This window comes from Engystomops pustulosus, chromosome 3 (genome assembly GCF_040894005.1).
Source record: "Engystomops pustulosus chromosome 3, aEngPut4.maternal, whole genome shotgun sequence".
NCBI classification, from domain to species: Eukaryota; Metazoa; Chordata; class Amphibia; order Anura; family Leptodactylidae; genus Engystomops; species Engystomops pustulosus.
In genome coordinates, this window is record NC_092413.1 from 6,676,743 (window position 1) to 6,698,325 (window position 21,583).

Here is a 21,583-nt window from a genome sequence, read left to right on the forward strand (position 1 = left end):
GGCTCCTGGTCACCGGTGGTGTCAGTGGATGGATCTTTGCTGTGAGGGACCGAGGTGACATTAGGAGATATTCGATTATCTTGTGTCATGTTATCTTCTTCTTTATAATAGGGAGATAAGAGGAGATCTTCATGGGAGTTTTTCATCCTGTCTTCACCTTAAAAAAAAAAATATATATATATAATTCTCTGTCAGAGTTTTTTCCATTAAGTAAATCAAGCTTTCTGAGATTATAGGACACAAATAAGGAAGAGAAAGTGATCATTAAAGGGGTTGTCCAGAAGATTAAAAACATGGCTGCCTCCTCCCGAAAACAGAACCTTTCCTGACCCCGGTTTGTGTGAGTATTGCAGCTCATCTGTATAGAAATGAATGGAGCTTAGTAGCAATACCACACCCTGCCCATGGTCAGGAGAGGCGCTGTTTTTGTAAGAAAGCAGCCACGCTTTTCAATCTCCTTTTTCAAGGATTATCGCATCAAAGAAAACACAGAATATGATCCCTTGTAGAGAGGGACGGATGTTTCCATATGACCTCCCAGTGTCAAGATAGGACGAAGGTACAAAACAAATTCAACATATTCCACAGAAATTATATATGTAAACGGTAATGGGCGTGTGACTGTGTAATATATATATATATATATATATATATATATATATATATATATACAGCTATGAGAGAGAGAATGTAACATCTGTGCGTATTCTGGCTTCTGCGTCGTCCACCGTTCATAAAGTACGGCTGAGGATGCACCCATAAGTGTTACTTTGTTTCATTCTGTCCTTACTAGTCTGAACACTAGTCTACTCCTTTCCTGGGAGCCTTAAAACGGGTTGTCCGAGACTGAAAAATAAAAACATTGGTGGCTGGGAGGGGGGTGTAAACAAACAGGGACATGGAAGCCACGCTGTGCTCAGCTTTCGGTCAACCGACCACGCCTACCCGTCCTGCATGATATAGGAAATATGGACCGGTGGGCGTACCACCTCTGCTGCCCGGAAGCTCTTTGTTTACATAGGGCACGTACCTGAGAGATGGCAACGCAGGACGCCAGAAGGGACCACGGAGGTGGGTACATGTTTATTCTTTTAAGCAACCCCCTCCCTGCCACCAATGTTTTATGGTCTTGGACAACCCCTTTTATTGATTTCAACCACACCCGTCAGTTTCCTGTGGACATTGCTCTGTTATTCGGACAGAATCTCTCTGCACTCACATTTCTGTCCTGCCTAGATGTTAGATGAATAGATCAATTCTCAGCTATGCAGGGACTCATAAGGTTGCTCACTACATCTTCCTTTCTTGCTATAATCTTATTTTGAGGGGGCCGGTGTAGATTCTTTGACCCTTTGCCCGTTTTCTGACTATTTATTTGCCTATAGATTTTGTACTGCCTTTGTCTTCCTGGTTCTCACCCACTCATTTGGTTGACAAGCATCGTACATTTGTATCGTCCGGTCTTTGTCTCCGTGTTTGCACTTTGTTGCAAGAAGAGAACGTTAAGCTGTCACCTGGGCAATTAGATCGGGACAGCTGGGAAGTGGTTTTACTCTTAGGTCATTTATCTAAAAAAAAAACTGAGATAATTACAGTGCACTGCCGCAGCCACTATACTACACTCCGGTGTAGTTGAAGGTAGTTACATAATACTTGTAATGTCCGTGCCTGAACGTCGCTCTATCCGCAGTTGGTGGAATACATTGCGTTTATTTGTGTGTGAACTGTGGCTTAATTCTTATGTTTGGATTAACTGAGCCACACCCTGCTCCTTGCATTTCTGTCCAGTCCAGCAAGGGTTACTAGCCTGATGGACACTTCCCCCAGTGTGCTAGTGGGGGCGTGTCCGGGATCGGCTTAATATATCCGCCCATTCCCATCATACCGTGCTGGTTATTTTGAGTCTTGTCTTCCCTGTGTTTCTAGTTTAGTTTTACCTGTCTCCGTTTGTTTGCCTGTATCTGTACCTGACCTGTGTATATCCCGCCTGTACCTGTATCTGGATCTGACCTGTGATAATCTGCCTGAAGACCTGTATATATCTGTCCCTGTCTCAGTCCTGTGTTTGTATTCTGTGCTCCAGTGTGAACACTGGTCTATACCTGTATTCCAGTTTCCTGTTCAGTCCTGCGTTTGTATTCTGTGCACCAGTGTGAACACTTGTCTATAACTATATTTCCGGTTACCTGTTCGCTCCACCATCCAGCAGCTGCCAGGATTCCTGGTGCACGTTCTTCATGAATCTGACGACCCTTGCACTGCTCCGACATGGTGCACCGACTGAGCAGCGGATCACCGCCTAATTTGTGTTGTATGAAGAATAGTGCAGCTGTGCAACAAAAGGTTTGCGTGCGACACATTTGTGGTGCAGACACGTCTTATACCTGTGCAAGCAGTTTGCACTAGAAACAACATGCAAAGTCAGACGGAAAACTGGCGCAAGGTCCTTAGTACATTTGCCCCATTGGGTCTACTGCCAAATGTGCTTATTCCACCACAATTGTGTTACTAGAATCCATCCGCACTACAAAGCATCACGGCGACCTCCACTGCCATCAATCTTCTCGGGAAGTGGTCCCCAACCTTGTTACGAGGGGGCTGTGGTGGAGGCGCCGCTACGAGGGGGCTGTGGCGGAGGCGCCGCTACGAGGGGGCTGTGGTGGAGGAGCCGCTGCGAGGGGGCTGTGGTGGAGGCGCCGCTACGAGGGGGCTGTGGCGGAGGCGCCGCTGCGAGGGGGCTGTGGCGGAGGCGCCGCTGCGAGGGGGCTGTGGCGGAGGCGCCGCTGCGAGGGGGCTGTGGCGGAGGCGCCGCTGCGAGGGGGCGGTTGTAGACCCTTGCAGGTATTAGGTGAAGGTGCAACTGACTGGATCCATTACGGCAGTGCAATACTAGCATGGGGGGGGGGGTCCCTGTTGCTAGGCGCCGCTGTCTAGCTCTGACTAAGGTACGTACCTAGCATTAGTTTTTCTAATGCCGGCCGTGCATGACTCTTCTGCCATGCGCTTAGCAGGTAACTCAGCGATGGCTCGGTCAATGGAGACCACCGATCTAGGGGAAGTGGCCACCATCAAGGTTGTTTCAACCAAGATTTGGAAGCAGTTGTTACATGAGGGCGCACTAACAATAAGAGACAACATTATGATAATAGACACATTTTTGAAATTTCGATTAGTTTATAGAAGATTTGGGAAAGGCTCTTACCATGAACAGACACGGATGTGGGATTCTCGAGTCCTTGTGTCATTCCACCCCAACTCTCCTGTAAGGATCACACATTACAGAGGAGGATCAGAAAGGATCAACATTCAACCAAACTGCAGATAAAAATCCTATGTGTCTGTATCTCTGAATCTGTAGCTCCCAAAACCACAAGCCTGACACAGCTGTGCCCCTGCTACTGCCTGAAACTGCAGCTGTAGCATGTGTGGGGCTGTGATGGGGACAGCACCGGCCTCTGTATACCCCAAGAGACTGTGGGGGTACGAAATATTCACAAATAGTTCAAAGGCATAACAACTAATAATAACTTATACCCCAAAATAGTCACATATAACTTTTATATTGTATTATATCACAATGATAAGATACTGGAATTACTCGATGTCGTCCAGACTAGAGGATTCACCGATCTCAGCTTCTCCTACCTGATGATGGGGTGGGACCTCCTGCTTTATTCCTGGCCAGTCCTGGGAATGTGGAGGACGGGGACATCTCTCTGGTGGATCTCTCCTACTGGATCCATCTATAGGAAATAACACAGGGACTGATACATTGTCTACATGTGATGAGCAGATGATGGGGGAATCTGGCTGACTCTCCTCTACAATCAGGGAAGGTCTCCTCTTACCTGGTGATGTGAGGGGCTGGTGGTCCTCCATCATGACCTCCTTGTACAGGTCCTTGTGTCCTTCTACATACTCCCACTCCTCCATGGAGAAATAGACAGCCACATCCTGACATCTTATAGGAACCTGACACACACAATGACACAGTCATCCCCCGGAGCCCTCCCTTGTGTTATTATATCATGTCCCAGCATTCCCGGCAGCGCTCACCTCTCCGCTCAGCAGCTCAGTGATCCTGGAGGTAAGTTCTAGGATCTTCTGCTCATGTATCAGTGAATGAGGTGGAGGCTGGGTGATGGGGCTCTGGGTCCATCCTCCTGATACACGGGGGGTCACACACTCACCAGACGACTTCTTCACTACTGTGTAATCCTGTGTATGGGGAGACACTGATCACTACATAGATCCTAAGAATCCTTCACCTCTCCAGTCATTTCCCTGTTGTATTCCTAGAGATAAGAGCCGTGTCCTGGGAGACTCTCACCTCTCCAGTTATCCAGTAGATGATCTCTAGGGTGAGGTCCAGGATCCGGGCAGCCGTGGTTCTGTCCTGCTCCATCCCTGCTGGGTCGCTGATGGACGGTCCAGTATCGGGGTGTGATGAGGTCATTAGGAGAACCTGGAGTAGGGAAAGGCTGATTACAGCGGGAGATAACAGGGAAGATCCATCGGAATATTGTTTGGGGATTTTAGCTGTGACTCTGGGACATTATATGTAGTAGAAGACTATAAGTTGCTCCTGCTGTCACCATGAGATAGATGTTGTAGGGTCACACATTTACTCAACAGTAACAAAAACACAGTATCTGCCCAAAATAAAATCAATTAAGAAAGAGTTAACTGTATAGATCACAATTAAGAATATTGTAAATTAGATTTCAAAGCGAAGGCCACAAACCACGGGGCGAGACATCAGAAAAGGTGTTCACAGGGTCACAGAGCAATGAGGGGTCCGGTGGTCTTTCTCATTGTATCCCCCCTCCCACCACATCCGTTCAGGTACAATGAAAGCTTAAAGAGGACCTGTCAGGGCGATTTGGGACATGAAACCACCCACGGCTCCTACAAATTGCCTGATTTGTACAGATGAACAAATGAAGGTGAAAAAGTCAGTGCCAAATGTAGTCACAGAGGGGTCAGAGGGCCGGCGCTGCCCCCTGAACATTACACGGGTCCTGGTGCCTCCTGCTCCTCTATATATCACCTGCCTGAACCGGCGCAGGCTATACTAGTGCGCAGGCCCGGGGCAGGAAGGTCCACTCCGCCGCCCGGCATGGCCCCTTCACGCCGCCCTGATGTGGAGGGGGCGTAAGTAGGGAAATAATTCAGAATTAATGTCGGTACGCAAAGAAATGCGGTTATTTCAGGACTAGAAATCTACAAACCTTGATAAAAATTTCCCCTATAAACTTGACAACGATAACAAGACAACACATCCATCACTGACCTGCGCAGGACCTTCCAGAGGCTACAGGACCTGCAGTGACATGCGATCAGATACGTACATGGGGTAGACGGTATAAAGGACCTTGGATGACATCACACTGGTCACATGACAGGAAGTGAGACCTCCACGCACTTTTACTCCTCCCCTTACGTGACTGATCACATGACTATGACATCACCACAGGTCCTGTAGTCACTAGTATATAAGTAGTATCTACAGATCAGTCGATGTGACGAGACAGAGATGTTAGAGGGTCGACCTCCTGACCACGACGTTATTGGTTTTAGGGAAAATGCGTGATAAATAGAGGAAGAGGAGGACAACGAACGCTGTAAGGGAGGAGCTTCATGGAAAAAACTGGGACAAAGCAGCCAAAATAAATGGGAGACTTAAAAATATTCTAAAGAGGTTCTGCAACATCCCGAATGTGAATACAGATGGTCCCCTACTTAAGAACATCTGACTTACATACGACCCCTAGTTACAAACGGACCTCTGGATATTGGTAATTTATTGTACTTTAGTCCTAGGCTACAATAATCAGCTGTAACAGTTATCACAGGCGTCTGTAATGAAGCTTTATTGTTAATCCCGGTTCTTATGACAATCCAACATTTTTAAAATCCAATTGTCACAGAGACCAAAAAAATTTTGTCTGGGGTTACAATTATAAAGTATGCAGTTCCAACTTACATACAAACTGAACTTAAGAACAAACCTACAGAACCGATCTTGTATGTAACCCGGGGACTGCCTGTATAGGAAATGGAGGTGATAGAAAGGACGGAAGTCGCTTACCCGATGCTGCTCTGAAGGGTAGAAGTGAAGAAAGTGTCGCAGTGGTGGTAGTACATCTGCACCATGGTGGGATGGCGCTATAATCAGGGCTACATTCAGTGTTGGTGCTGCCCTAGGCATTCTCAGTGCTTTGCGCCCCCTATTGGTACCATCCAGCTAACGCCTCTGCCCCTAACTCCCAGCCCGTTACTAGAAGTGATCAGCACCGGACCCGGGAGGAGTCTTTCCAATGATCCACCGCTCGCATGAGATTCATAACCAGAGCTTCCGGCTGCGTTCACACAATGCGTTTTCCTTGTGTTTTGAAATGTATTTGGGCCCAAATGTTTCATCACATGTAATTACATTTTGCTAGTAGCAGCAGCGTGTGATGTGTGACCTCGTTACTCATCGCTATTAATAATAACAGACAAACACGTTACTACTTACAGAACACAGAACGGATGCGTCTGATGCGTTTTGCCCATCACTCGGGCTGTGTTCACACTCTGTACTTGAATGACATTTTGCACAATGGGGAGGAGTGATCTTGATCACATCTGCAGATACAGTGAAACATTTGTGATCGGGAAGGTGCACCGCGAGGTTTGCATTGTGCACGGGCGATCGGGATAAGCTCCTCCCCAATTGTGATGAATTGTGTTTCTAAATGTAATTCAAATGCAGCGTGTGAACGTAACCACCAGGAACCTAAATGTCCCCTTAACCCTAAGCCAACTAAACCTAGCCCCACTAACCCTAAGCCACTGACCCACTAACATATACAGTGCCATGCATAAATTAAAGGGGCTGGGGGGGGGGGAGCAGTTGTACCCCTCCCCCACTGCTCCAGTGCTGTGCCTCCTATCACTCCCAGTCTGTATTTACACAGAGGCGCAGAGGGGCATCACAACCAGAACATCAGCCACTGCAGGTCCTTGCTGTGGTCCATGTAACACTTACACAGGCTTATACAAGCCTGGACAACCCCTTTAAGCATCACGGCCATGTATATATATGTATAAAGACATAAATGACTATATATGTACATGAAAACATAAGCTCAGTGTTGTGTAATGAGTGCAGAATTGTGACTATAAATCTGGCAACTCACACATGACGTCTTTGGCTGGAGGATTTCTCATTCATCTTCTTCTATCTGGAAGATATGGCAGCTTCTTCCCACAAGAACTGAGCTCTAAAGATTTAGAATCACAAACATTTTTGGTTCCTCATTCTATCATCATCTTCTCCACCTTCTTATGACAAATTTAATAGTGTTCTGTTGTTCCGCTTTAGATCAAAATTACACAATTACAGTGGCAATAGTCACAGCATCTGGCTCAGCATTAATCAGTCTACCCCCAAGTTGTCACAGTACTGCACCCATGCCCCATTAGCAAGTTCTGCCCCCAAATAGTCACAGTGCTGCCCCTCATGCCCCAATGGCTAGCTCTGCCATTATGCCCCAGCAATAGCCAGTCCTACCCCAAGTAGTCACTGTGCTGCCCCCATGCCACAGTAGCCAGTGCTGCCTCCAAGTAGTCACAGTTCTGCCCCAAGTAGTCACAGGGCTTCTCTAATAGCCAGTTCTGCCCCAAGTAGTCACAGGGTGGCCTCAGTAGCCATTTTTGCCCTTAAGTAGTTAAAGTGCTGTCCCCATGCTCAAGTAGTTACAGTGCTGCCCTAGTGGCCAGTGATGCCATGCATTGTCTAAAGTCAGCCGTGTTCACCCCAGTTTCCATGAGCACAAAGACTCCAGTGAGTGTGGCTGGGTCTGTACCCCAATAAGGAGGCAGCTGCCCTTACAATTTGAGTTTTTGTTTGTTATTTTTCTTATTATTGCACTTTAATTTTTAATCTGCCAAGAAATAACCAAAAGCTTTACGTGGTCTGTCTGGGTCAGATAGAGGGCCCGTTCTCTTCCACCCCTTTCCCTAATTTTTTGGATTCTCCGTTGGATGTCATCTCAAAGAAGGAGCCAAGTAAATTTTGTCTTATTCACCGTCTCTAATTCCCTAAAGGCTTTTGTTCAATAATAGGATTTCCCCCGAAAAGTATTCCATTACATTGGGGAAATTAGATCGCAGAATGAGCTCGATGCCACAGTCGTAAGGCTTATGCGGGAGTAAGATTTGAAATCTGTAAGAGTTGACGATACCTTAGTGGCTGCTCCAACTATGACTCGTTTTCCAATGATGACTTGGGTCAGATGGGGCAGCTCCACAGGAAGTGTCCTGATTTACCACAATTCTTGAGATAGTGTTTCCTCCTGGCTTTAGCTACCATAATTTCCAGTTCTTGTTTTGGTATAGAATGAGGAGGAACAGATTTTTTTTTTAGGAACAATCAAACTCCATTCTAGCTTTGCGTCTATTCCTGAATCTTTGGTTAATCTGAACCACTAGGTCCATGATTTGTGCTGTGGAATGTAGAACGGGATGACCAACCCAGGTGTCTTAAAGTGGCCCCATTTAAACAACGCCTTCAGAGATGGGTCACACCAGTTCAATGTCACACAGTGCCTACGGATCTACATGCTTTGTTGGATGGATACGATTAAAGACTTTGGAAGCAGAAATCCTAAATGGGCCCAAGGGATCAAAAATGATGGATCCAGGGATGGCCACTCTTTCGCTCCAGGGCCAAGATCACCACTCCCACATTCTTGGCTTGGGATGTAAGGGGGTTCATCCAAAATACAGCAGACCTGACTGTCAAAACATTTCAAATTTGGGGGAGTGTTGGACCACCAGAAGTGCTACAGCAGATTTTGCCTGATGTTGTGAATGGATATAATTCCGGTTTGCCAGCTCAGAAACCAGGCCTACCAAACCATTACCCAGTATGGAACGGTTGTCATTCTGAACCAGGAGAAAGTTTAATAACTTGTTATAATGAAGGGAACAGGTTGAATGGACCCAATGGACAGACAAGGACAGTGAGCCCTTAGGCTAAACCCCCTTCCCAGAAGTCCCTCACTAAATGTTCAACCTGCCCTAAGCGGTAGGTGACCACTGGCCAATGCTCCCTACCTGTTCCAAAGAGCAAACACAGAGACAGTACAAACATAACAGAGAGGATGGTGCTAAAGCCCAAACAGATAAGGAATTGATAAAAACACCAATATATTCTACTGATCACGAGGATGATCGCTTTTATTCAGTATTTCCATCTTGAAATGCAAATTGGGACAATGAATGTCTACATTGATAATGTCTACACTTAAAACATCAATAATCTTAACATTATGGGGCAAATTTACTTACCAGGTCCTGTCGCGATCCCCGTTTCGGACAGTCCGACAAGGATGAAGTCCGGCTCGATTCATGAAACTCATGCGCCCGAGTTCCTGCATCCGTCGCTTCCCCGCCGAGGTCCGCCGGAGTTCACCTTCTTCTTCCCGGTTCTTGTAAGTGCGTGTCTTGCGACACAGTTCTAAATGTTAAATCTTGTGCGTTGTCCAAATCCGTGGGATTGTCCGACTGTCTGGCCCCCCATTTCTGTCGCGTGCAAGCCGGCACCGATGCGCCAAAATCCGATCGCGTGCGACACAATCCCCGGCGCGATGCAGAGCAAAACGGATTGGGAAACCCAACGAAAATGTGCTCCGCGTACCCTTAGTAAATGAGCCCCAATGTCTTCTCTCCTATGTGACATTTCTTAAGTTTAATAAGTTGTTGCCTAAACGCTTCCAGGATTCGGAGCATAAAAAAGTTTTTTTCTTTGGTGTGAATTCTTAGCTCTCCTGCACACAAAAGTTTCTTCCCCGATGCTACGGACATTTTTTTTGCGGCTGCCTCACGCACCGTGTCTGAGCCTAATGGTGGCCTAGTTCAGTCACTAAATACAGTCACGAATTACACACGGACCAACTATGCAGGCAAACAGCCGTGACACGGGTTCAATACAGATTACACACGGTCATTACATTTGCGGACATAGAAAAATAATGATCGTGTTCAGGAGAGCTTAGATGGATGTTGTCGGCTAAAACATTTGCCACAATCGAAAAAAATTTATTCTGTGTAAATTCTTATATTATTTACTTTTAAAGGAAATCAACCATTTGAAAAAAAAACTAGAAATACTTACCTCCTCTCCTCTCGATGTTGATGCTAGTCTTGAAGCACCGGGATCATCTAGAAAAGAAACTTATAATACTTATAGCAGCAAGGAGCGCGAGGACATGGGAGAGGGAGGTGACGTCACGTGAGACAGGGGCGGGGTCATGCATAATTAGCAGCGCGGTACCCCGGACATCTTGTCCTGTGCTCCGGGCTGCTAATTATAAGTTTCTTTTCTAGGTGTTCCCGGCGTGTGAAGACTAGCGGTGGGCAATGCCGGGATCAACATCAAGAGATGCGGAGCTGAGTATTTCTAGATTTTTTTTATTTTTTTTTCAAATGGTTGATTTCCTTTAACCGAATAAACGTATTTGATAATAGGATCTATTACAACATTTTTTCTCGGCTAGTACACATACGTCCTTGTGAGTGTGCTTTCACATGAAATATAAAGATATAGAAAAATTCACCTTGTTTGGCGTTCTGACAGTTTTTTTCCTCGCAACACTCACATGTTCGGAGGCCCCAGGGCTGAGACTGCCTTGTCTCTGACTGTTGGACAGAGTGGTATCGTCCAGCTGCTGTGACGTTTTCGAGGGACACGTCTGAGGAAGGGGGCGTGTCCCTCGAAACGTCACAAGGTGAATTTTTCTATATCTTTATATTTCATGTGATAGCACACTCACAAGGACGTATGTGTACTAGCCGAGAAAAAATGTTGTAATAGATAAGAAGATTTAAGAAAATGAAAATGAATTGATGTAAATACATGTATATATTTGAAAAGAAGTAAAATTTGATAAAACAAAAAACGGTTCCTAATGGTCGATTTATAGGGCACTATTCATAGATGATTTCCTTTAACCGAAATCATTCCCAACAAGTCAGGACATGAGAGCCGTCACTTCTCTGTGAGTTCTTTGGTGTTTAACAAAAACAGACCTATCAGCAAAGCATTTCCCACATTCTGAACATGAAAATGGTTTCTCCCCCGTGTGAACTCGTTGATGCTTCACAAGACTTGATTTTTGAGTAAAACTTTTCGCACATTCGAAACATGAATATGGCTTCTCTCCTGTGTGAGTTCTCAGATGTTCCTTCAAATGTGATTTGTGTCTAAAATACTCCCCACATTCTGGGCATGAAAATGGCTTCTCCTCCCGGTGACATTTGTGATGTCTGGCGAGCATTGCTTTCTGGATAAAAGATTTCCCACATTCCAAACACAAAAACGGTTTCTCCCCTGTGTGAATTCGTAGATGTTCCCTCAGATGATATTTCTGGCTAAAGCTTTTCTCGCATTCAGAACATGAATATGGTCTCTCTCCGGTGTGAGTTCTTAGATGCTTCACAAGACCTGATTTTTGTCTGAAACACTTATCACATTCTGTACAGGAAAATGGTCTTTCACCTGTGTGAATTCTTTGATGTAATATAAAATTTGATTTCTTACTAAAATGCTTCCCACATTCAGAACATGAAAATGGCTTCTCTCCTGTGTGAGTTCTCTGATGTTCATCAAGATTTGATTTCTGGTTAAAACTTTTCCCACATTCAGAACATGAAAATGGCTTCTCTCCTGTGTGAGTTCTCTGATGTTCATCAAGTATTGATTTGTGGTTAAAACTTTTCCCACATTCAGAACATGAAAATTGGCTCTCAGCATTGTAAATCATCTCATACAAAGAAGGATCTGATTTAGTTTCTAAGGGTATCCCTCCTAGAAACATTTCCTTCTGTCTATTTTGGTAATTTCCAATCAGTGAGTGACTAGATGAAGGCTCCTGGTCACCGGTGGTGTCAGGGGATGGATCTCTGCTGTGAGAGACGGAGGGGACATTAGGAGATATTGGATTATCTTGTGTCATATTATTATCTTCTACTTCATGACAAGGAGATAAGAGGAGATGTTCATGGGAGTCTCTGATTCTGTCTTCACCTGTAAAAACAATAACAAAAAAATATGATCCTCATAACCAGGTCAAGATTTCGGAGACAATAGGACACAAGGGAAGAAAAGAGATCAGGTGAGGCCCTGCTTATGTACAAAGCAGCTAAATTATTGAAAATCTGGACATCCCCTTTAAAAATTATGGAAAATAACATCTGTGAAAGTACGGCTGAGGATGGGCTCTACGTAGTATGTGGTCAGATGAGCGTGTGTCTCGAGGAGGATGCCCCTTCCAGGTGTTCTCTTGGCATTATAATGGCGCCTCCGTCTGATATGATAATAAGGAGACAATTTTTTGAAAGTTTTTTGTGGAAGGCTCTTACCATCCGCTGATGTGGGATTTTCGAGTCCACTTGTCATTCCACCACGACTTTCCTAGGGATCAAATATTACAGAGATGAGACCATCAAAGAAGGATCAGAAAGGATCAACATTCAAACAAAAATCCTATTCCTTCCTTTTATGTTTACTGTCTGTATCTCCAAGTCTGTAGCTCATAGAACCACAAGCCTGACACAGCCGCACTGCTGCTACTGGCTGCAACTCCTGCTGTAGCAGGACAGCACCGCTGGTTTCTATATATAACAAGAGACCGGGTGGTGGTGGACGACTCCATAGATCACACAGAGAGAGCACGGTGTAATAACTAGTTGTGGTAAAAAAAAGACATTGACGTGCACTGTGATTAGTAAATGTACAGAATATGAAGAGACAATACAGAGATCTATGGAGGGAGCCGCCACGTGATGTTATGAAACCAGAAAATATTCATAGCTGACCAGAACCAACATGAGACACATCCCACAGTATATACTGCACTGCTGCCGAGGCCATTACACCCGTCTATAGAGGAGTCACAGATCTCAGCTTCTCCTACCTGATGATGGGGTGGGACCTCCTGCTTTATTCCGGGCCAGTCCTGGGAATGTGGAGGACGGGGACATCTCTCTGGTGGATCTCTCCTACTGGATCCATCTATAGGACATAACACAGTGACTGATACATTGTCTACATGTGATGAGCAGATGATGGGGGAATCTCGCTGACTCTCCTCTACAATCAGGGAAGGTCTCCTCTTACCTGGTGATGTGAGGGGCTGGTGGTCCTCCATCATGACCTCCTTGTACAGGTCCTTGTGTCCTTCTACATACTCCCACTCCTCCATGGAGAAATAGACAGCCACATCCTGACATCTTATAGGAACCTGACACACACAATGACACAGTCATCCCCCGGACCCCTCCCTTGTGTTATTATATAATGTCCCAGCATTCCCGGCAGCGCTCACCTCTCCGCTCAGCAGCTCAGTGATCCTGGAGGTAAGTTCTAGGATCTTCTGCTCATGTATCAGTGAATGAGGTGGAGGCTGGGTGATGGGGCTCTGGGTCCATCCTCCTGACACACGGGGGGTCACACACTCACCAGACGACTTCTTCACTACTGTGTAATCCTGTGTATGGGGAGACACTGATCACTACATAGATCCTAAGAATCCTTCACCTCTCCAGTCATTTCCCTGTTGTATTCCTAGAGATAAGAGCCGTGTCCTGGGAGACTCTCACCTCTCCAGTTATCCAGTAGATGATCTCTAGGGTGAGGTCCAGGATCCGGGCAGCCGTGGTTCTGTCCTGCTCCATCCCTGCTGGGTCGCTGATAGACGGTCCAGAACAAGGGACTGAAGAGGTCACTAGGAGAACCTGGAGTAGGGAAAGGCTGATTACGACAGGAGATAACTGGGACATATAACATAACATTCTTTATTTAAACCACTTTTTGAATTCATTGAACAGAAGTTCGTGGATGAGAGTTCACATACAATTAAGGATCCTACTACGTTACAGTCCACTTTCGAAATGTGAATAATTGAGTGTTTTCCTGAAGTTCTTAGGGAAAAAATAAAAAAACGGGGGGGGGGGGACAAGGGGATTCAATGATGCGCAGAAGAGATCCATCTAACCTGACGGAAGAAGACCTCTAGGATGCAGAGAGAGTGCACCGAGGGTGGCGGCAGGACACGGAATGTTCTGGAGATCACATGGCAGAGCATGTGAAGCATTTGTAGATTCGAGTTCAGACCCGAGTGGTAAAATATCAATAATAGGATGTAAGAATGGGGGGAGTGATGGATAGGAGAAATGCAAGCACCTGGAATGTAAAGTATATTGAGGTAACCTAAAGCAGGCTGCACCACAACGTACTATATCATCCTGGTGCTCGTAGGAGGTAGACGACAACATGACGACCCCGACTACAAGTCACAGAAACCTCAACCAAACACTGACCTGCACAGGACCTCGCAGTGACTATAGGACCTGCAGTGATATCAGTCATGTGACTGGATACATACATCGGATAGACAACTGGAAGGGAGAAACCTCCACTGCATTACTCCTCCCCTCATGTGACGGATCACATGACCATGACATCATCACAGATCCTGTAGTCACCAGTATATAAGACTCCACAGATCAGTCGTTGTGACAGGACGGAGTCGTTAGAGGGTCGTCCTCCTGATCTGACGTCTCTCGGGGACTTTATGGTGTTTAGGGAAAATGTATTTAGAAGTTTTTAGAAATAAACTACCAGGCTGCGTTCAGGAGACAGGAAAGCCTCCCCCATAATAATACAATTATTATTATTATTATTATTATTTATTTTTATAAACTTTTTATTGTTTTTTTTTACAATTTTTGCAAGCATACATAATTATGTGCTAAGATGTACAGGAATAAGGCGAAGCGTGTCGCCCATTTCTAATGTCGGCATAGTCATAATATTAATTCTTTATTTATATGGCGCACACAGATTACGCAGCGCTGCACAGAGTTTGCCAAATTGGTCCCTGTCCCCAATGGGGCTCACAATCTAATCCACCTACCAGTATGTTTTGGACTGTGGGAGGAAACCGGAGGAAGCCCACGCAAACACGGAGAGAACATACAAATTCTGTGCAGATGTTGACCCTGGGACTTGAACCCAGAACCCCAGTGCAGCAAGGCTGTAGTGCTAACCACTGAGCCACCGTGCTGCAAGGCTGTAGTGCTAACCGCTGAGCCACCGTGCTATCCCAGAAATAGAATGTAACAACAGGATAACAGATGTCATATATAATGTAATACCAAGAGTAACTCTTCCTTATATGAAGTCCACCTAGAGTCCACCTGGGGTGTTTTAGCTAAACAGAGCAATTAGAAATAATTTAACATTGTCCAGCCAAACTCTTGTGAAGTGGGTGGGAAGGGAATGTCTAGAGTAGGACGGGACGGTTCTAGAGATAAGTGATCCCGTTTCTTCTCATTGATAAAGTAGATAGAGTTTTCTTCTGAAAGAACCTTCTTATTCATGTTCGAGTTCCAGAAGTTGAACCAGGGAGACCAATCTTGCTTGAACTTTTGGTGAGATCTTTATCATAGGGATTTCATTCTTCTAGTCTGACAAGCTGAGCAACCTTGCGGATCAGTGTCCCGGTGAGGGGCTTTATGTTCGTTTCCAGTTGAGGGGGATCAATGATTAGGCAATTAAGATTAGATTAGCCCAGAGTTTTTTAGAGTTCTTCTTGGATAGATTGAGGAATATTGATTTGCTGTCGGGAGAGCTTGGACATACTTTCAAGATCAGCACCCGACCTGCTCCCAGAAGGGTCTTATTTCTTTACATTCCCACCGTAAGTGTCGGCATGTTCCTATGTCATTTTCGCATCTCCAACAACCATCGGGAATGTCACAATTCATCTTCTGCAATATATAAGGGGTCTTGTCCCACCTCGCGAGTAGCATAAAGTTAGTTTCTTGTAATGTAACACATTGTGAAGGTCGGCGGCTAAATTGAATAATTTGGTTCATCTTAGTTGGTTCTATGGTGACTTGGTGTTCTCACGCTGGTAAGTATCGGGGTGGTTGGAAACTTTCTAATTTTATCAACTTTTTATATATTTTAGCCACTATTTCTGGAGAATGAGCAGCGAAAGTGAGCAATTCCTAAAACCAAGTCAGATTTCTTTACATTTTTTAAAGTTCAAGAGAATTTGGGAGAATCAAACAAAGGTCAGTTTTCGTCATTGACGCCTTAAGGTCTGGGAAAGAGGGGAAATTCATCCCAAGGGATATCGTAGCTTGGAGACAGTTTGATGGGAGGGAGTCTTCTAGATGTGCAATTCAAGTAGCACAGGATTCCAGCACGATCACGGAGGACGCTTGTAACATTTCAAAGCCTTTATTTCATAGGAAGAAGTCACAAAACAGGCAGCACATGGACGTAGATAGACCTACGCGTTTCGTCTGGTTAAGACTTAATCACGGTCCCACCACCAAGAGACATAGACGGAACATTTAAACCCTGTGAGATACACCTGTTGGACGGGGTGTGGATCACGTGACGCACAAAATGGGAAGTAACGAAATTTCGTCCACGCCTCTCATGGCGGGAAATACAAGTAGTGATCGACAACCAATCCAATATCATAAAAACATGTATAAGACATAACTTGTTATAGGGAAACCTGATATACAGAATCATACATTCCATCGAGTATGGCGCATAATTGATTATAGCGAGACATGTTGCATATGATTTATTGACGATCTGGTTTTCATCTGGAAGGGCTCTGAATCTTTATTCAATCAATTTAAGGAATATATTAATATCAACAACATGAACCTGAGGTTCACAGGCGCATTTGACAATACAGAAATACCCTTCTTAGACATCGTGTTGAAGGGCAATGGGAACAAAATAGAAACCTTACCATATCGCAAGGACACAGCAGGAAACTCTCTATTGTTAGCCACATCATGCCACCCAAGTCATGTCATTAACAACATCCCTACAGGCGAGCTTATAAGAACTAAGCGTAATTGCTCAGATACACATAAATTTCATCTAGAAGCGGACAAGGTATGCGGTAGATTAAGGGAAAGGCAATATAAACCCAGACCCCAGGAACACACTCCCGACAGAGTCTCAGAGGCCTATTGCATTTGTAACAACATATAGCAACCAATTCAGTAAAATTAAAAATATTACTAAAAAGTATGTTCCAATATTAGAACAGGAGGACAGCCTGGCTAGGTGCTTGCAGGATGGTATCAAGTTCAGCTCAAAACGGGCTCCCACCATAGGCAATCAAGTTAGCCCCAGCATGTTCAAAAGCGACAAACCCAATAGTGAATACACATGGTTACATTATCCAGGAAACCATAAATCTGGTCACAAAATCTGTAAGGTGTGTCCACTTTTAAGCACAGACAATTTTGTCACATCTTTTGTCAATGACACCAGATATAAGATAGGTACATATATTAATTGTAACACATTGGGGCAGATTTACTTACCCGGCCCATTCGCGATCCAGCGGCGCGTTCTCTGAACAGGATTCGGGTCCGGACGGGATTTATGAAGGCAGTTCCTCCGCCGTCCACCAGGTGGCGCTGCTGCGCTGAAAAGCATCGGAACGCGCTGGAGTTCACCGAGCTGGACCAGGTGAAGGTAAGCGCTTCCCAAGCGACAAATTTTCGTTTTTTAAATGCGGCGGTTTTTCTAAATACGCCGGGTTTTCGTTCGGCCACGCCCCCCGATTTCTGTCGCGTGCATGCCGGTGCCGATGCGCCACAATCCGATTGCGTGCGGCAAAATCCCGGGGCAATTCAGGTACAATGGGCGCAAATTGGAAATATTCGGGTAACACGTCGGGAAAACGCGAATCGGGCCCTTAGTAAATGACCCCCAGTATGTGGGATGCACCACCGGCCCTTTAAAAGTGCGGATCAGACGCCACATATCAGACATCTCAAACACCTTGTGTAGCATCTCGGTAGTGTCAAAACACTTCCGGGATGTTCACGGCAAGGACTATTCTTCACTTTCTTGGAAGGGTATTGAAAAGGTGCACCGTCCACACAGGGGAGGGGATCATAGGAGGAAACTCCTGAATCAAGAAGCATTCTGGATATTTTCTTTGGAAAGTAGGGTGCCGTTGGGCTTAAACTCCAGAAAAGATCTAATACTTTGGTATAATTAATGATGCGTCATTAAGATAGTAGTTGGTTGATGTCACTTGAAGTCTTGTGACGACTTCCTATGCGTTATGTGACACTGCACATGGAAACAAAGGCTTCTGTTGCCATGGGACAATAGAACACCATGGGCCACATGTATCACTTGTTTTTTCTGTTGTTTTTGCGCCTTTTCGTTTAGGCGCACCGTTTTTGCGCCATTTTTGCGATTAAACGTCAAATTAGCCGCGCAGCTAAAATAACCACCTTTCCCTCATCTATCGTTCAATTCCAGATGTTTTGCTGCGCCTAATGATATTCATCACGTGCGACTTTTGCATTTAGGCGCAAAAACGGGCGCAAATAACACTCCAGCCCGAAGGTGGCGTAAACTGAGAAGAAAGCACTGAGCCACTTTGCAGAACAGCTCATTTCTAGCAGCAGAGCTCAGCCAGACACTGGAACATATAATAGATACATTAGATACTCTGCAGACAGGAGCTGCAGACTCTATTTACAGTTCATCACCTTCTATTTACAAAACAATCTGCAAAACTCCTGAGCTCAAAGCAAGAGAGAAGAGAACTGTGCACAAGTTTGCAGAATGTTGCAGATACTACAAACAAGTGTCCCCCATGTAATTCTGCACAGTGTCTGATTGTGCAGAATTACAGGGGTGCAGCAGGAGACCAGCACTGGGGGATCCCCTCCAGGAGAAGCCACTGCTGAGGAGGTCACTGGGTGCTGGGTGTCACACACCTGGGTGCTGCTGAGGAGGTCACTGGGTGCAGGGTGTCACACACCTGGGTGCTGCTGAGGAGGTCACTGGGTGCTGGGTGTCACACACCTGGGTGCTGCTGAGGAGGTCACTGGGTGCAGGGTGTCACACACCTGGGTGCTGCTGTGAGTGTTATCTCCATTCTGGGATGTGGGAGAAGCAGAGAGGAGCTTGTAGAAGGATCACATGTAAGTGCCCGAATCTAACATTGCGCCTAAACTGCGCCTAAACTGTGTTAAAGTAAAGTGATTAATAAGAGGCAGAAAATATACTTATCACAGATGGTTGTAGCTTGTGATAATTCTGGCAAAACAGTGCGCCCGAATTTAGGCGCAACTACTACACTTAGGCGCACAAAAGTGATAAATGTGGCCCCATATGTTATATGTATATTGAGGTGAAAAACTTCATTTTGTGATAATGCACACTTTATGCTCAATGTATATTAGAGCGGAAATTTCCGTACTGTTGTAATTATTTTGTGACCATGCAACATTATATGTAACATGTCCCAGTTCAAATTGGTTGTGCTATTTATATATTATTGTAGTGTCATGTTAAATGTGTATTGTAATGACATTGCCAAATGGGTATTGGAGTAGAAAAACTCCCTCGTCACGCGACTAGATAATATCATATGCAACATGTCTCGCTATAATCAATTATGCACCATACTCGATGGAATGTATGATTCTGTATATCAGGTTTCCCTATAACAAGTTATGTCTTATACATGTTTTTATTGTATTGGATTGGTTGTCGATCACAACTTGTATTTCACGCCATGAGAGGCATGGACGAAATTTCGTTACTTCCCATTTTGTGCGTCACGTGATCCACACCCCGTCCAACAGGTGTATCTCACAGGGTTTAAATGTTCCGTCTATGTCTCTTGGTGGTGGGACCGTGATTAAGTCTTAACCAGACGAAACGCGTAGGTCTATCTACGTCCATGTGCTGCCTGTTTTGTGACTTCTACCTATGAAATAAAGGCTTTGAAATTTTACAAGCGTCCTCCGTGATCATGCTGGAATCCTGTGCTACTTGAATTGCTTATCTTCGTGTGGGCTTACACGTATACCCGTGCACCTGGAGGACTGGAAGAAAGAGCTGAATGGTGAGCTGGCTTTCCCCCCCTTGTTTTAGTCTTCTAGATGTAACCGGTCCCTCACTAGTGAGCGGGGAATGGTGAGACCAAATCTATGGGAATGTGGGGGTGCTATGCCACCTGGGATAGGGGGTTGGAAATTACCATATCTACGTGAGTATAATCCGACCGAACATAAGCCGAGGCCCCTAATGTTACCACTAAAAACTGGAAAAACCTATTGACTCGAGTATAAGCCGAGAGTGGAAAATGCATTTGTCACAGCCTCCCCAGTACATAGCAGCCAACACCCACAGTATATAGCAGTCAGCTCCCTCCCCCCATATATAGCAGCCAGCAGCCCCTGTTAAAAGTTAAAGCTCACCTTTCTGGTTCCCCGCACAAGTCTTCTGTTTGATCCATCCGGAAGCAGCGGCAGGTCCATGCAGCGCACACCTGTGACAACATCGGAGTGTGAGCCGGCTGCTGGTCCACACAATACTATTGCAGCTGACCTCAGAACCTGTGACATTGCACGGACCTGCCAACACTGCCGGTCGTATTGAACAGAAGATCTGCGGAGGGGACCAGAAAGGTGTGTTTTTTTTTCACTCAAGTATAAGCCGAGTGTGAGTTTTTCAGCACATTTTTTGTGCTGAAAAACTAGGCTTATATTCGAGTATATACGGTATTCGCATTACCTTATATACTCGAGTATAAGCCTAGTTTTTCAGCACAAAATGTGTGCTCAAAAACCCTAACTCGGCTTATACTCGAGTCAACTAAAACAAAACTAAGACAAAACTCACCTTTCTGACGTCACCCATAGGTCCTTTTCTGTCTGAGACAAAAGAGGACCTATGGGGGACATCGGAAAGATGAGTACAGTGTTATTTTTTTTCCTACTACAAGGGCTGGGCAGGCTGTATGCTACAGGGGCTGGCAGACTATATACTGGGAGGCTGTAACCAATGCATTTCCCACGCTCGGCTTATACTCGAGTCAATAGGTTTTCCCAGTTTTTTGTGTTGAAATTAGGGGTCTCGGCTTATACTCGGGTCGGCTTATACTCGAGTATATACAGTAATTGAAAAAATTCTGTCCCAGCCACTGGCGCATATTTATCAACTTTCTTGGAATGTCTGGATTATCCCAGAGATCTGTGCGAGCGGGAAATCTCCTGATCCATACAGAATACTTCCACTATAGGTTATGTTATAAATGATTCAATGTGCTGTGGACATAACTCACAACCGCTCTGGATTGCGCAGGATAGTCTTATAGATTAGAGTTTCTGGGCCATTGACCCGGGTTGTCCTGGGATATAGATGCAGATAGAGTTGGATGCAACCCTGATGCAAGCAGCTGTAGTCTCCCAGCATCACCACTGTGAATCTGCCGCTGCTCTGTGCTGCGGTTTAATTATTAGATAAAATGTAAAAAAAGGTACTCTATATACTCGAGTATAAGCCGACCAGAGTATAAGCCGAGGCCCCTAATTTTACCACAAAAAAAGGGAAAATATATTGACTCGAGTATAAGCCGGGGGGGGGGGGGGGGGAAATGCATTGGTCACAGCCTCCCCAGTATATAGCCTGCCAGCCCCTGCCCCAGTGTATATAGCCTGCCAGCCCCTGCCC

General features: G+C 45.3%; 1 protein-coding gene across 3 annotated transcripts in view; it reads right to left on the reverse strand.

Annotated features, from left to right (window-relative positions):
- Nucleotides 1-21,583, reverse strand: part of LOC140120861 (uncharacterized) — a 71,022-nt gene that overhangs the window by 41,875 nt on the left and 7,564 nt on the right. Inside the window, exons 1-2 of one of the 3 annotated variants that reach the window (XR_011853989.1) lie at nucleotides 5,294-5,393; nucleotides 4,331-4,465 (exon numbers count right to left, since the gene is read on the reverse strand). The exons of 1 other annotated variant lie outside the window; for it this stretch is intronic. Coding sequence is in view for 1 of the 2 variants with exons in the window: in XM_072139861.1 (XP_071995962.1) it covers nucleotides 11,022-12,076; nucleotides 12,412-12,463 (1,107 nt within the window). In the remaining variant the exon portion in view is untranslated. Of the gene's footprint in view, nucleotides 1-4,330; nucleotides 4,466-5,293; nucleotides 5,394-10,983; nucleotides 12,077-12,411; nucleotides 12,464-21,583 lie in introns of those variants that run through there. One more of the 3 variants, XM_072139861.1, reaches the window with a different exon arrangement.